This window comes from Elephas maximus, chromosome 3 (genome assembly GCF_024166365.1).
Source record: "Elephas maximus indicus isolate mEleMax1 chromosome 3, mEleMax1 primary haplotype, whole genome shotgun sequence".
In the NCBI taxonomy this organism is placed as follows: domain Eukaryota; kingdom Metazoa; phylum Chordata; class Mammalia; order Proboscidea; family Elephantidae; genus Elephas; species Elephas maximus.
Window position 1 is genome coordinate 158,925,845 of NC_064821.1, and position 14,381 is coordinate 158,940,225.

The 14,381-nt window shown below is 40.5% G+C and overlaps 1 protein-coding gene across 1 annotated transcript in view; it reads right to left on the minus strand.

The window, feature by feature from the left end:
* Positions 1–14,381, minus strand: part of CHD1L (chromodomain helicase DNA binding protein 1 like) — a 53,585-nt gene that overhangs the window by 11,308 nt on the left and 27,896 nt on the right. Inside the window, exons 10-15 of the mRNA XM_049879914.1 lie at positions 13,025–13,121; positions 10,950–11,023; positions 9,482–9,592; positions 6,538–6,652; positions 5,756–5,909; positions 4,437–4,602 (exon numbers count right to left, since the gene is read on the minus strand). Of these exons, the coding sequence (XP_049735871.1) occupies positions 4,437–4,602; positions 5,756–5,909; positions 6,538–6,652; positions 9,482–9,592; positions 10,950–11,023; positions 13,025–13,121 (717 nt within the window). The remainder of the gene's footprint in view (positions 1–4,436; positions 4,603–5,755; positions 5,910–6,537; positions 6,653–9,481; positions 9,593–10,949; positions 11,024–13,024; positions 13,122–14,381) is intronic.

Genomic DNA, 14,381 nt, shown 5'->3' on the forward strand with positions numbered 1-14,381 from the left:
CTAGTCTTTCATATATATTTTTAATATTTTAAATTTTGTGCTCCCTGTCTTCATTGTGCAGCCAAGAGCAAGTTGGAGACCACTGGCCTAGGCCTCCATCTACATTCTGCCAGTGGAACCATACACAAAAGAGTGGCCCTGCACCCGTTAATCAAAGACAAAATTCCAGATTTTAATACATCTGAGAAATACTTTCTGGCAGTTAGACTGCCTGGGAAATACAATTTTTTGGGGCAGTTTGACTGACTGAGAAATATAATTATTTTTCTAGAAAAGAGTGAAATTTAATTTGTTCTAATAAACATTAGGAAAATAAGCTGAAATTAACCTAGATGTGTGTAAAACTGGGTGAAAGTTTCATCATTTAAAGCAATCAAAATGTAAGTTAAAAATATGGCCATGTGAGTCTATTTCTTCTCCCTCCTGAAACCATGTAATGGTAGTAAAAGGATTAAAAAAGATATATGAGACAGGTGTGAATGAAAAAGTTGATAAGTCTTCAGAAAATGGAAAGTGGCTGGAAGGATGATGACGGATTAAGAAGAGCAATGCAAGAAAAATGCAAGTGCCCCGTCAGAGGGGTAATTACGAAAACAGAGACCCTACTAACCCTCCACAAGCTTAAGGCTTACAAACACAAGGGACCACAGGGTGGGGAACTGAGAGCATCTGCACACCAAACAACATCAGCACATGAATACCTGGCTCATTCTGTCTCTAAAATTTGAGCAAACAAGTTTACCCCAACTCCACTCCACTTCCTTCAAGAAAGATACTGAAGGATTTGTCTCTGGAGAAACTGAGTTGTCCTTTGAAAATATTTCATACACTGACACTTGGGAAGGCTACCTTAATGCAAAAGCTTGATCACCACTTGGTAGTGCTGGAGGAAGGCCCAAGAGCCAATACACCTGCTCATGCCAGAGCTGCCAATCAGCTTTGTGGCACATCATCTGCACACATGACCAGACAGCCAGAGGACACCAGGCATTTGAGGAAAACTACCAACAAAGAACAAGAGATTCCAAAATAAATTTAAAAGGCAGCAGTAGCAGCAATTGGAGAAAAAAAGAGAATGCAGGGAGTAGAGGAATACTTTTTTAAAAAGATATGATGAAATAATAATTTTAAAAGATATAACAAATATTCTCTCTGGAGTACTTTCTTAAAGCTATAATAAATATCCTCAGAGAGGATATTATGTACTTGAAATGAGAACAGGATACAATTAACACAACAAGAAACAGAGAAAAAGAAAGAGCTCTCGGAGAATACAAACAGGACACTAAATAAAAAAACTTTTTAAAAGATAAAATACAAGAAAAGTCAAAGGGCAGTGCACTAGAGAATAATTCTGCTGCCTAAATACCAACCTCTCCATATATCGTGTAAAAACCTTTCAGATGAACAAGAATAACAAAACCACAAATCCAGGCCTATCACAAAGCAAGGAGTCAGAGACGACTACAAACTTCAATTTGCAGGCAAGTGAGAAAGTCAGAAAGGAGCCCTAGTGGTAAAGTCGTAAAGCGGTGAAATGCTCAGCTGCTAAAAAAAAAGGTCAGCAGATCAAACCCACCAGCCACTCAGCAGGAGAAAAAGGTGGCAGTCCACTTCAGTAGAGATGTACAGCCTTGGAAACCCTATGGGACAGTTCTCCTCTGCCCTACAGGGTAGCTAGGGCTTGGAATCGACTTGACGGCAACTGGCTTGGTTTTTGGTTTTTAGAGAAGGTAAGTAGAGAAATAACCAGCCAAAACCAGTTGAACCATACAACTCAGGGAATATTATACTTATGAGCCCTTTTTGAGGAATCTTCTAGCAAGAAGAGCTTCACCTAAGTAAGGGGAAAGGTAAAACTGTCACCTAAAGTAAGAGATGACTGGCGCAATTTCAGTAAACCAATAACGGTGAGGAAACCCTGGTGGCGTAGTGGTTAAGAGCTATGGCTGCTAACCAAAAGGTCAGCAGTTCAAATTCACCAGGTGCTCCTTGGAAACCCTAAGAGGCAGTTCTACTCCGTCCTATAGGGTCGCTATGAGTTGGAATCGACTCAACGGCAATGGGTTTGGTTTGGTTTAATAATGGTGAGATTGAATATACTTAATTGTAAATCTAGATAAAACAAAGATGGGTGAAAAGGTAGAAGAGCGTGTAAATTTTGTCTATTCTGATAAAGCAGAAATGACACAAGTAAAAAAGTGGAAGAAGAGAGACAGGAATGGGAAAGTAAAATAAATGTTTTGATCACTGTACAGATAATAGGTGGGACCAAAGGATTTAAAGCTGACAAACCAAACTAAAGATAGGGCCTTGTCTCAGGATATTATAAGTGGTATTAAATAACAACTGGAATAAAAATACAAATTTTATTAAAATCCAAAAGAAAAAAGCCAAAGATAGCAGACCACTTAGAAGAAATAGAATATATGTATGCATTTGTTTGTTTCACAAAAAGAAAAATGAACTAGAAATAAACGAAAACTGTTACAAAAGGAAGTAGGTGAGAAAGAGGTGGAAGAGATAGGAATGGGAGTAAGATACCTCTAAATACATTTTTAATATAGTTTCGAATCATGTAATTTTTTACATATTAAGAAACAAATTGAATCAAAAAGGAAAAAAAAATCAAACCCTAAAATTGAATTCAAAAAGGAACAAGTAGATTACCTACGTATCAAACAGATAAAAAACCCTCATAGGAAAAAAAAAATTAAGTAACCTGTAGGTTTAACATTATTTTTAAAAGGCAAGGAAATCTCCCAGGGGATTAAAAAAAAAAATACAAAGAAATGGAAATATCCAACATTTGGGCAAACAGAGAAAATGGAGGGGAAAACAATCAAGGAAATAATACAGGAACATTTCTCAGAACTGAGAGATTTATGTTTTCAGAATCAAAAGGCCCCGTGAGTGACCATCCCAGTGAATAAGGCCCATTGAAGGGACTCCATCATGAAATTTCAGAACACCAGGGAAAAACAGAGGATGCTAACATCTTCCAAAATGAAAAAAAAAAAAAAAAAAAAGAGATCAGGAATCAGAATTGTACCACACTTCTTCACAGCAACATCAGAATCTAGAACACAAGGGAGCTATATCTTCTAAATTCTGAGGTAACATTATATTGTATCCAGAATACCTTATCCGGGCAAACTATCAGTCAAGAACTAGAGTTTAGTAGAGATATTTTCAGATGAGTAAAGACACTAAAAATTTCTCTCTCATGCGCCTTTTTTTAGGAAGCTAACAGAGTATGTGTTTCAAGAAAGCTGGCGTGAGAGATGGTAAGAAGAAAAAAGCAAAATCATGAGATCCTGGAAAGAAGATCCTACATAGGAGAACAGCAACGTCAAGTCCCAAAACAATACCTGTCTAGCGAGCAATCAGTCCAGAAATAAAACCAAGGGCTCTGGGAAGAAAATTTCCAGAAAAATGGAATTGACATACTTGAGTATATAAAAAATGACTGTTGGGCATATGGCAGAGGTCAGAGCACTTAGCAGTTACCGACTTCTTGAAAAATGTTGGCTCATCATATAAGATGTGCATGGTCATATTAATATAAATACTGAAACTGACTTAAATACTGTGATATAATTACATGGTTACATGTGTAGGATAGTGTGGGAGAGCTAAGTACTTATCTACCATGGTAGGAAATCAATGGATAACCTAAAACTGATAAATCAAAAAATAACATCATAAATATATAAATTAGTATTGTAGAGGCAAGTAACAGGGGAAACACAGAGAAGAACGGAGGGTAGGATGAGGGAGGTACCCCTGGGGAGCAAGCCTGGGAAGTGGGGAGAAGTTGGACAGAGAAGTGCTATGTTTCACTATAGAGATTTCAGTACTATATGACATTTAATATTTACATGTATTGGTTCACTAAAAAATTAAAATTCATGGTACCTATTTTTTTTTTTTATACCTCATGGGGTATTGTGAAGGTTAAACGAAAAAAATATGTGCAAAGCACATGACACAGTGCCTGGCACACAGCAAGTGATCAGTCAACCCTAGCAGTTATAAAAAAGAAATTATACTATTATTCAGAAAGGGAGTCACTATGAGCAAGAACGCCATACTAAGGAGAGTAGGGTTTACTAACACAGGTGAAGATGTTTGCAACCAAGGGAAAAGCACAATTCAAATCCATGAGATTGCTACTAATTTATGTGTGAATATTCGTAAAACCAATGTGGTTCAAAGCTTAGCTACAAGGGGGAACAGTCAGACTAATTTCCAGTTAGTCTGGGGAGAGTTCTTAGACCAGGCAAGTCTTAAGCAGTGTGCTCAAGATGAGAATAAGGCTGGGTAGAAAAAGATGTCCCAGGTAGCCATATCCGGGGCTTGCCGTGGGGACTCATTCCATTCATGTGCTAGCCCCAGCGGTTGTGCCATTTGCTCTGCTCTCGTCCCCAACTTACTTCCTTCTTCTTGCTCCCTGCTTCCTTCTTCTGCTGTAGGTAAGGAGTCAGAGATCCACTGGCCGTCTCTTGTTTCTCCCAGGATGGACTCCAGGTCTATTTCATCCATGGTGCTCCCCTCAGAAGACAGCAGCTTATCCAAACCAAATTTCAGAATCTCACTCAACTTGAATGGAGAAAACAAAAAAGCCCAGCTAGTTCTCATGAAAACAAACACGGTGTATCAGTGATTTGCTAAGTGGCTTAATGACACCAGGTACCTTCCTTCCCTGATAGACAGCTTTTTCTCTCTCCTCCTGACAGATGGTAACAACCAGGGCCATTTAATAGCTAGATGAGAGGTAAGCAGAGAGGTGACAAACAATGATCAAAACTGTTGATTCTGACAATACTTCGAGGCAAAAAATAATGTATGAGCCTCCTAACTTTTTTTTGAAGGATAACAGTAATTTCCTGCATTTTCTTCTTTTTTTTCTTTAGTGATATCTAAATATCACTAAATATTGTTGGTGAAGATTCCCATTCAACAATTCCTAAACAGGTTGTTCAGTGATACAGGTTACATTCTTCACAACACGTGGCCATTTTCATTATTTCCATTCTGGTTGTTCCGTTCCCATTAACCTGGTTTCCCTGCCCCCTCACCTTCTCACCTCTCATCCTACACTTTCAGTAGCACCTTGCACTGACTCTATTTCACAGGTACTCCCAGCAGCTACACGAGAAGTCAGAGATCCTGTTAGCTACTCTCTCACCAATGTTCTTGGAAAAGAGAAAACTACATTGGGTATTTTATCTCTACCATTTATCTACTGATTGCTTTCCTAGAGCAACTGGGATTCCTATCACAGTGCTCTAAGGAAAACATCTTTCTAAAGACCAGTGACTCCTGATCACAAGACCCACGGGCCCTTTTTCAACTCAAGTTAGGTAGATCCACAGTCCATGCTTTTACTCTATATCCTGCTGCCTTTACATGCCATATTCATTCTTAGCTCCCACTGCTTCTTGCAAGCCGTAGGCACTAAGGCATATTTGAGTTTGGCCAGGGAACGAATGTGTGTGGGAGGAAAAAACAAAAAAAAAAACCAAACCCATTGCTGTCAAGTCGATTCCAACTCAGAGTGACCTGACAGGACAGAGTAGAACTGCCCCATATGGTCTGTTTAGCAGCTTTAGCTGTTAACCACTATGCCACCAGGGTTTCTGTAACTGGGAAAGGGGGTGGTTAATGCTTGTTATCTTCACGTACATTCTTACCCACAGAGTACTGACTAGAAATCCCACCATGTTCTCAAGTGAAGACCAATATATTATACCTGGAGGTCAGCATTGGCTGAAGGTCTCTGGGCTCCCAGAGTAAAATGGCCTCCTTCTATGATCATGTTGGTGAGCTGCAGTTTGGAGGCTGCTTTCCTGCAGACTATTTCTTCCACAGTGTCCCGGGCAATCAGCCGGATAACTTTAACGGACCTGCCCAAGAGTCAAGGGAAAGCATGTGCTCCAAGAGTCTGCAAAGCTGGGCAGGAGCATGCAAGGTAAATACTCCTAAAAGAAAACAAAGCCAAATGCCCTACTCAGGGTACAACTGAAAGGAGATTGTTTTATTTGGACCAGAGCTTTTGTTACAGGAGGTCTGGCCTCAAATTCTCTCTCAACATTTCCAAAGAGCCAGAGAAGGAATAATGAGGTAGCCGTGATTGCGATTCCTTATCTGTGGCTGAGGAAAATCTCTGGATATATATAAATTATCCTTAGGTCAAAGGGTAATGCCTGTATTTTTAGTTTAGCTCCATAACCTCATAACCACATTTTGTATCAGGCAGGATGAGTTAAATAACTTCTACAGGCTTCTTCCAGTCCTTTCACAATTTGATTTTGCAATCTTAGACAAGGAAGTCTGGACCGATAAAGTGACCCGTCCAACATTACTCTAAGGGTCAACAGCAAAGCGGGGATAAAACCTGTGGGGTGGAGGAGTGGGTCTCGACTCCAATTTGGAACGGTCACTAGGATAACATTCTTCACCTTCCTCCCCAACCCAGAACCACCGACCAGCAAGCCAAGGAAGCAGAAAAGCGCTGATGCGTAAATCTCTCACTTGTTCTGGCCAATTCGGTGAGCCCTGGCAGCTGCTTGCAGGTCATTCTGAGGATTAAAATCGCTGTCAAAAAAAATCACAGTATCCGCTGCAGTTAAATTCATGCCAACTCCACCTGAAAGCAATGCAAAAAGGCAGTGATCAGTAGCACACAGACGAGGCACCAGAAAATAAAAAGGCTAGAGGGAGTCAGATTAGGAAACTGAAATCGACCACAACAACTGGCTTCATCCTTCAAAATATACCCCCAGCTCCAGCTCCAGAGTCTTGTAGTGGTTAAAAGTGCTGCCTGAGCTCACGTCGATGCCTGACGTAGGAAATTTAATTACATTACGGAACATAACAGGATAAGGGCAGACAGGTAAGTAGCACGAATGGACACTTGAGTGCCATGAAGCCATTTTAAATCTCTTCTGTTTAAAAACCTCGCTTTCATTTTGTTTAGAATAATCTGTGGAAAAGGACACATGGCCTTTCAGAAAACAGCTCTCAATCTGAGCAAGGTCTACAGTGGCCACTGCCAAGAGAAGAGCTCTTAACTGCCAACTTCAAGTTAAAACTAAGTGGCAAGATCCCTGATACAATTTAACGAGAAGAGGGGATGATTTTATACTCCTAAGCAGGTGGGGGAAACCCTATGGTGTAGTGGTTAAGTGCCACGGCTGCTAACCTATCAGGCTGGCAGTTCAAATCCACCAGGTGCCCCTCGGAAACTCTATGGGGCAGTTCTATTCTGTCCTACAGGGTCGCTATGAGTCGGAATCGACTGGACAGCAACGGGTTTGTTTTTTAAGCAAGGGGAGAAAAGACTTCTCTGATCAACAAAAGGAGAAAACCAGTGAGTCCCTCCTATACTTGTGTCCACGTTAATCAAAGAAAAAGTAACAAAGCCAATGGTGAGACACAAACGCTATGTCGAACAATTTTCTGGTCTTCCTTCAGTGCTGGAGGAAAAGGGCCGAGGCAGCTCCTTGGACTACAAGAATTAATTAAGAGAACTATGAAGGCAAATGGCAACCTCCTCTTTGATTAATGTGGAAACAAGTACAGAACGGACTGTCTTACCAGGGTCATTACAGTTCATCGCTGAAACAAGCAAACTTGAAAGGGTGCGTGCACCAGGAGCCTGAATGAAGGACTAACTTTTGTGAAGGACTACCGACTCTAAGCTAGATCTCAAGATAAGCCAGGCAGAAGCATTCTAATTAAAGCCTTCATATGAAATTAAAGTTGGTATATAAGGAGATAATAAAGACCGATTACTGAGAGATGCTAAATTATGCCTGATAATGACAGCTAATACACTGTGTTTACTGCGTGCAACACAGTGTTCTAAGCACTTCCATATATTACCTCCTTTAATTTTCACAACAACTCTATGAGTAGTTACTATCATTATCCTCATTTTATAGATGCTGAAATGGAAGCACAGAAAGGTTAAGGACTTATCTGAGGTTACACAGCTAGGTGATAAAGAGCCAGAATTTGGTCCCACATGGTCCAGAGCCTGTACTTTTATCTACTACACTACCTCCTAGGCATTTATCTCAGGAGAAAGTGCGCTCCATAAAAATTATAGTCTTGAGTTACAGTTGTCCACGTTCAGCTCTTCTTAATTACAGGGATATATTTTTATAAATACGCTATACGCACATTTGTTTGTGACATATTCATGAGCCATCGCTGCCACCTGGTGGCAATATGACTCAATCACAGGAATATTTGAAGCTGGAGGGGAACCAGTGAAATAAATGAAATGCTGCAAAACTACAGCTAAAAAGTGATAGCAAACAATACAGTTAGTGTTTAGAAAAAGCTACTGTCCAGCTCTGCTTCAGCTCCTAAAAGATCTACTCTGTTTTGACCAATTCTGAGTAGTCCAAGGAGATCAGCTGAAAAGCAGAGATCTCTTTCTTCCTAATTTTATCCATTTCAAACATAATGTTGCCCTCTGAATATGAAGATGATGAAGTCAGTAAAGCATAAATGGAGCTGTCTTCCTGCATTTGCACTGATTCTTCTAGCTTCTTGTAAGACTAAGACTCTATGAGATCAAAACGAATTTAAGGTCATCTTGCTCCAGGACATGAACATAAGAGAATAATTTCATCTCCAAGAACTGATTTCAAATTATTTAATAGTGTGTGAAAGTTCTCTGAAACTTGTAAAGCACTACAAATGTCATATATAATGTTTACGACTCAAGTCATATAGAAACAACGTCATAACTTTCGCATTTACGCAAATAATACACACTTTCTATGTTGGTTTGCCAACTGCATCCTCTTCCCACAAGGTATTTTAATAAGCACCGCTATGCCAATTTTTTGTTTACAAGTTACTGTAAAAAAAATTAGCATAGCGCGCTTATGAAAATACCTCTGGGAGGGAGGGCACAGTCGGCAAACAAATGTAGAAGGTGCACGTTATTTGAATAAAAACACAGTAGTCCTAGAGCTGGTAGTTTCATTATAACCACATTTTTTAAAATTAGGTTTTTGTTAAGCATTTACAACACTATTCCACAGTTACTTATGGAGGAAGGACAAGTAGCAGCCAGGCTGTTATCTCACTTCCCAAATTAATAGTTGGGAAGGAGTGCTGCCTCCAGTGAAAGGGAATAAAGCTTTCCACAAAATTACAGAAATCTCCCAGGGTAATCCCAAGGCCAGTGGTCAAAGCATGTTAGAATTACTTTTCAACAACACCAAGTTTCAGCCTTACTTTTTGAGGAATGATAGCTCAAGCTGTGCAGAAAGAAGCGCCATGCTAGAAGTCTAGCACCTTGGTAAACTTACATCAAATACCTCAGTTTCCCTTTTCTTACAGTCTTTGGTAACGACTTCCCCTTTCAATTGATTAAGGACAAAGGGACTAGTAGTTGGGATTGAAAAGTACTGAATCACCCTTATTTGTTGCTTTAGTCAATGCCTACATGGCCTACCTGCCCTGGTACTCAGGAGAAAAACAAAAATGGGCTGTTGTCCAAAGTTCTTAATAGCCAGGTGTCTCTCTTCTCCTCTCACGGAACCATCCACACGCTCATAGCTGTAGCCTTTACACAGAGGAAGAAAACAGAGAAATCTGAACTCTTTTCATGTACTCTTTGGGGAGTAAAAAATTAAATCAGTCCCAAACCAAAGAGCCAATTTTGTCCCTTTCCATACACAGGCATGCTGCCCCTACATTAAGCAAATCCCACGGGGAAAAGTCTAAATTTAGGGGACAAATCATTATCTTACAAAAGGACTCACCATAACACACTCTTACAGGTTTTTAAAATACATGCAGTTAACGTATTTTATACTCATGGAGTAAATATTCAGTTTTGCACAGTGGTTAAGAGCTTGGCTACTAACCAAAAGGTTGGCAGTTCAAATTCACCAGCCACTCTTTGGAAATCCTACGGGCAGTTCTATTCTGTTTCACAGGGTCGCTATGAGTCAGAATTAACTCGATGGCAACAGGTTTGGGTTTTTTTGGTTTGACTATTCCAAGCAACCCTGAGCATCCATGCTGTGTGGTAGTTTCTGCTTTTGCTGAGAACAATTCTCACTTTTGCAAGCAGTAAGACAAGCACTGGGGAGCAGATGACAGATCCTGCCGGATGGTCTAACATCTGCCTTTTGGTGAAGCTTTAGGCTCTCCACCTGTCACCATGGACCCATGTCAGGAAGGGGAATTATATGCTCAAGGCTTATCTGTGAATCTGGAATTCCTCAAAGTGCTAACAGGCATTTCCTACAAGTGTCCATCGGATCTGGTATTATGCAGTACCTGGAGGGCATGAACTGGATCTGAAGGACTCATTTTTTAAGTACGGAGGTTCAGAGTTGAAATGTCTTCACCACTGGCCTCGAGATCAACCAATGTTACAGCTTTTTCCTATCACCCCACATATATTTTATTATATATTAAACAGCTCCCAGACAATAACCTGCATTCCCTATTGTCTATATACAAATAATTGCCCCTATCTTTCCCCTGGTCAGTATGCAAGGTCTCTATAATTTCCCTATTTATATTTTCTACCAATTCTGAACAAGAGCTCAAATGTTGAGGTGAATGTTACAAGACACTGAAAGCTCTGGTCACTGAGATTCTCTTTAGCACGCGTTTCAAAAACACGCAAGGATCCTTTCTGCAACATTTGGTCCAGTACCCATAATTTTAAATCATATTACCGACAGGAACACATATGTTTATTTTTGGCCACGGGTCTCTACTCAGCTGTCAATCCTTGCCTCAGACAACTTCTCTCACCTCATTTTTGACCTTCTTTCTGCTATGACTAATATTCCCTCACTGTTATCCTCTGTAACATTCCCACACCCCAGATTACTGTCCATGAACCTATCAGGACTGTAAAGTCTAAAAAAGGTTGGGACGATGTAGTGGTTAAAGGGTGTCACCTCTGTAATCCATGTAGTCCTGGAGAATATCCAACATCTGGGTCATTTGAGAGAAAAGTAAAACTCTATGGCCCCTGGCAAGAAAAAGAGAAAGAAAAACTGCCAACTCTAGCAGCATTCAAGGAGGGTTTCCCTCAGGCAAATCTTACAATGGAACACAAGATTACAAATTAATGAAATACTGAAGCAGACATATAGATGCCATAATCATTTACAGAGACTTCCTCAGAAGCTCTACATGCTTTTTACAAGGATATACTGCCACTTGTTGCCGTAATCCTTCAGAGCAGCAGCTCTCAAACTAGAATGGAGATAATCTCAGGGGCATGTGTCAGTGCGCCACGGGGTATAAGAAGCCCTATGCTAACCAAGGAGCCACTTCTGGGAATGTCAATTTACTCAATGGAAAGAAATATAAACTTTGACAGTTAAATAAACATAGATATGTGAATAGCTAAATGGAAAATTCACATGCATAAAAACCAAACCAAACACTGGAGACCCTGAAGAGCTTATGGTTAGCCATCTAGTTATTTCCTATTTGAAGGTATAAAATCACTATCCTTTCATCTAGAGATATGTTGGTTGAAAAGTCTGAGAAGAATCCCTCTAGAGAAGGGGCAGGTGACATCTCATATTCCATCCAACACATGAGAAAACTAACGCATAGGGAGGAGGCAAAATGATGGATTAAGTCTAGAACAAAGCCGAGCCTACAGCGCCATATCATCAGCCATTCTTTTAAGCTTTCATAGACAAGGAAGCATGAGCTGTCAGAACAATATTCTCATTAGGAACGCTAATTTCATGGAGAATTCCTTCAGCATCTAGAGCCAAATGGAATAGAAAATCCACTGAACTTGAAGTTAAAGACCTCAATTCTAATCACACTTCTGTCATTTGCTGGCTTTGTGACCTTGGACAAGTCACATAACCCCTCTGGGCTTGTTTCATCACCTGTGAAATGAAAAGGTTGGACAGAGGATATTTACGGATCCTTCTCCAACTCTAACAAACTTACAGAAGGCATATCAGAGCCAATAAAATACAGTAAAGTATCCAGTTGTTTAACTTGCACATTCTTAGGGTTAGGAGGTTTTCCCAAATCTGATGTTTTGGGTTAGTTCATGCTATACCTGAGGCAACTGTCACAACAGGGAAAATTGGAAATCCTGGGAAGCTGGGTTTTTTCTAGACTCCTCTGTCCCTCTGGGGACTAGGAGCTTCAGGAATAGGGTGGATACCAGACTGGTGAACACCAACTGAGTCCTTAGAGGCTCCAACTCTTGTCTCTGGGAAAGTTAATCCTGAGTTCAAACGAAACTCTACAGTATTAAAAACGAACATTTATCGACCCCTAATTATGTACCAGAGCCCTGGTGGCAGAGTAGTTAAGAGATAGGCTGCTAACCAAAAGGTCGGCAGTTCAAATCCACCAGCTGCTCCTTGGAAATCCTGTGAAGTAGTTCTACCCTGTCCTGTAGGGTCGCTATGAGTTGGAATCAGCTAGACAGCAATGGGGTCATTATGTACCTTATTAGGAGCCCTGGTGGCTTTGTGTTAAGAGCCTGGCTGCTACCCAAAAGGTTGGCAGTTTGAATCCACCAGCCACTCCTTGGAAATCTATGGGGCAGTTCTACCCTCCTAGAGGGTCACTATGAGTCGGAATCAACTTTATTTTTGTTTTTTATTATGTGTCAATTCTATGCACAGTACCAGCAGGCAATTATAAAAGAAATTCTCAATGTGTCTCTGTCCTTGTAGAGCCAAACAATATAGTTGGAGCGATCAGGCTCCATCAGGCTAATACACAGCAATTAACCTGACAGCAGATCAGGTAGCGCACTGCCACACACTGAATTCAGATAGTAAGTGCTGGTGGAATTCAGTAAAGGAAAGGATAACTGTGTGTGAGGGGCTGGGGAGGTGGGAGTACAGTCACAGAGGACGTAAACCTGAATCGGGATCTTGAAAAAAGGAAAACTGAAACTAGTCTCAAGAAACAAGTGAGTCCCTCATTATTAAGGTCTCACCAGTAACCATCTCAGAGCAGGAAATGTGAACCCACCGCCTACCTTGAGTACAGGAATGCCAGCAGCTTGTCGAGCAGGTGAAGTTTCCCACTGGCCTCAATCAGGTGATCTCCAATTTCAAAAGGCTCTGGCTCTACACCTAGAAAAGAACAAACCACTTCCAATAATGTGCCCCCAGTCAAGGCAAAGTCCATGGGTAGAAGAGCTGACGGCCCAGCTACAGCAAGAGTCAAGCTCTAACTGATAACAGGTCCAAGCCTCATTTCTCTTTGGGGCATTTTGTAACTATTTGTTTGCATGATGATCTTAATGATGCTTAACACCAATCACAGAGTCTGGCATACCAGAGATGCCTAATAAGAGTCCACCCAAGGACCAAGCCCCTTCTTCAGGAAACTAAGGCACAGGGAGATGCTAAAGGTCAAGGGAACCCAATGAGGCTCTCATTCTAGAAAACAAATCAAAAAGTTGACTTAAACAAATCAGTGATTCTTCAGGCAGGGCGTGGCGGTTAGAATAACCTAGGGGGCTTCTTTTGAAATCTCCTTCCTCCCCCAAAAGTTCCGATATGCACCTAATTAAGACTCTGTGAAATTTTAAAATAGTTAATAGTGCTACTTGGCTAAGACTCCCTTAAAATGATGGCAGCAGGCTCTCCAAATTGAACCATCCTAGAGATCCCTTATCCTAGCAATATGAGAGCCTCCAGGGCCACAAAAGTCCTAGAATTGCCCCAAGGGCCGCCAATCAGAGGGAATCAAAAAAGCCCCAGTATAAATGAAAATGAAAACACTATATATCAATATTTAAAGGATGCAGCTAAAGCCTTGCTTAGAGGAAAATTCATAGAAGTCCACAAAGTGAAGAGGAAATGGCAAAGGAAACTGAGAAGGAGCAGAGAGTAAGATAGCAAGAGAAAGTGCTATCCCAGAAGTAAAGTGAACAAAGTGTTTCAAGAAAGGAGTGATGACTGTGTCAAGGGTTTCTGAGAGGTTAATTAAAATGTGAACTGAGAAATAACCATTGGTTGGGCAACATGGAGATCACTGGTGAACCTGGAAAATAGTGTTGATGAAAGGATGACTGACTGGAGTGGCAATGGGATGCCTAATCATGAAGAAATGATTGGATAAATCCAGATTATGAGACAACTCACAAAACAACTGACCTCGACATTTCAAAATTATCAATGTCATTAAAAAAAAAAAAAGTGAAAATCGGTAGAGCTTTTCTAGATTACAGAAGACTAAAGAGACATGCCAAATGAAATGCAGGATCTATCACTGAATCCTGGATTTAAAAAAAGAAAAAGAAAACCACAGCCAGAAGGGACATTAGGGGGACAACTGAAGAAATGTGAATAGGGACAATATATTAGATATTATCGACATAAAAAATT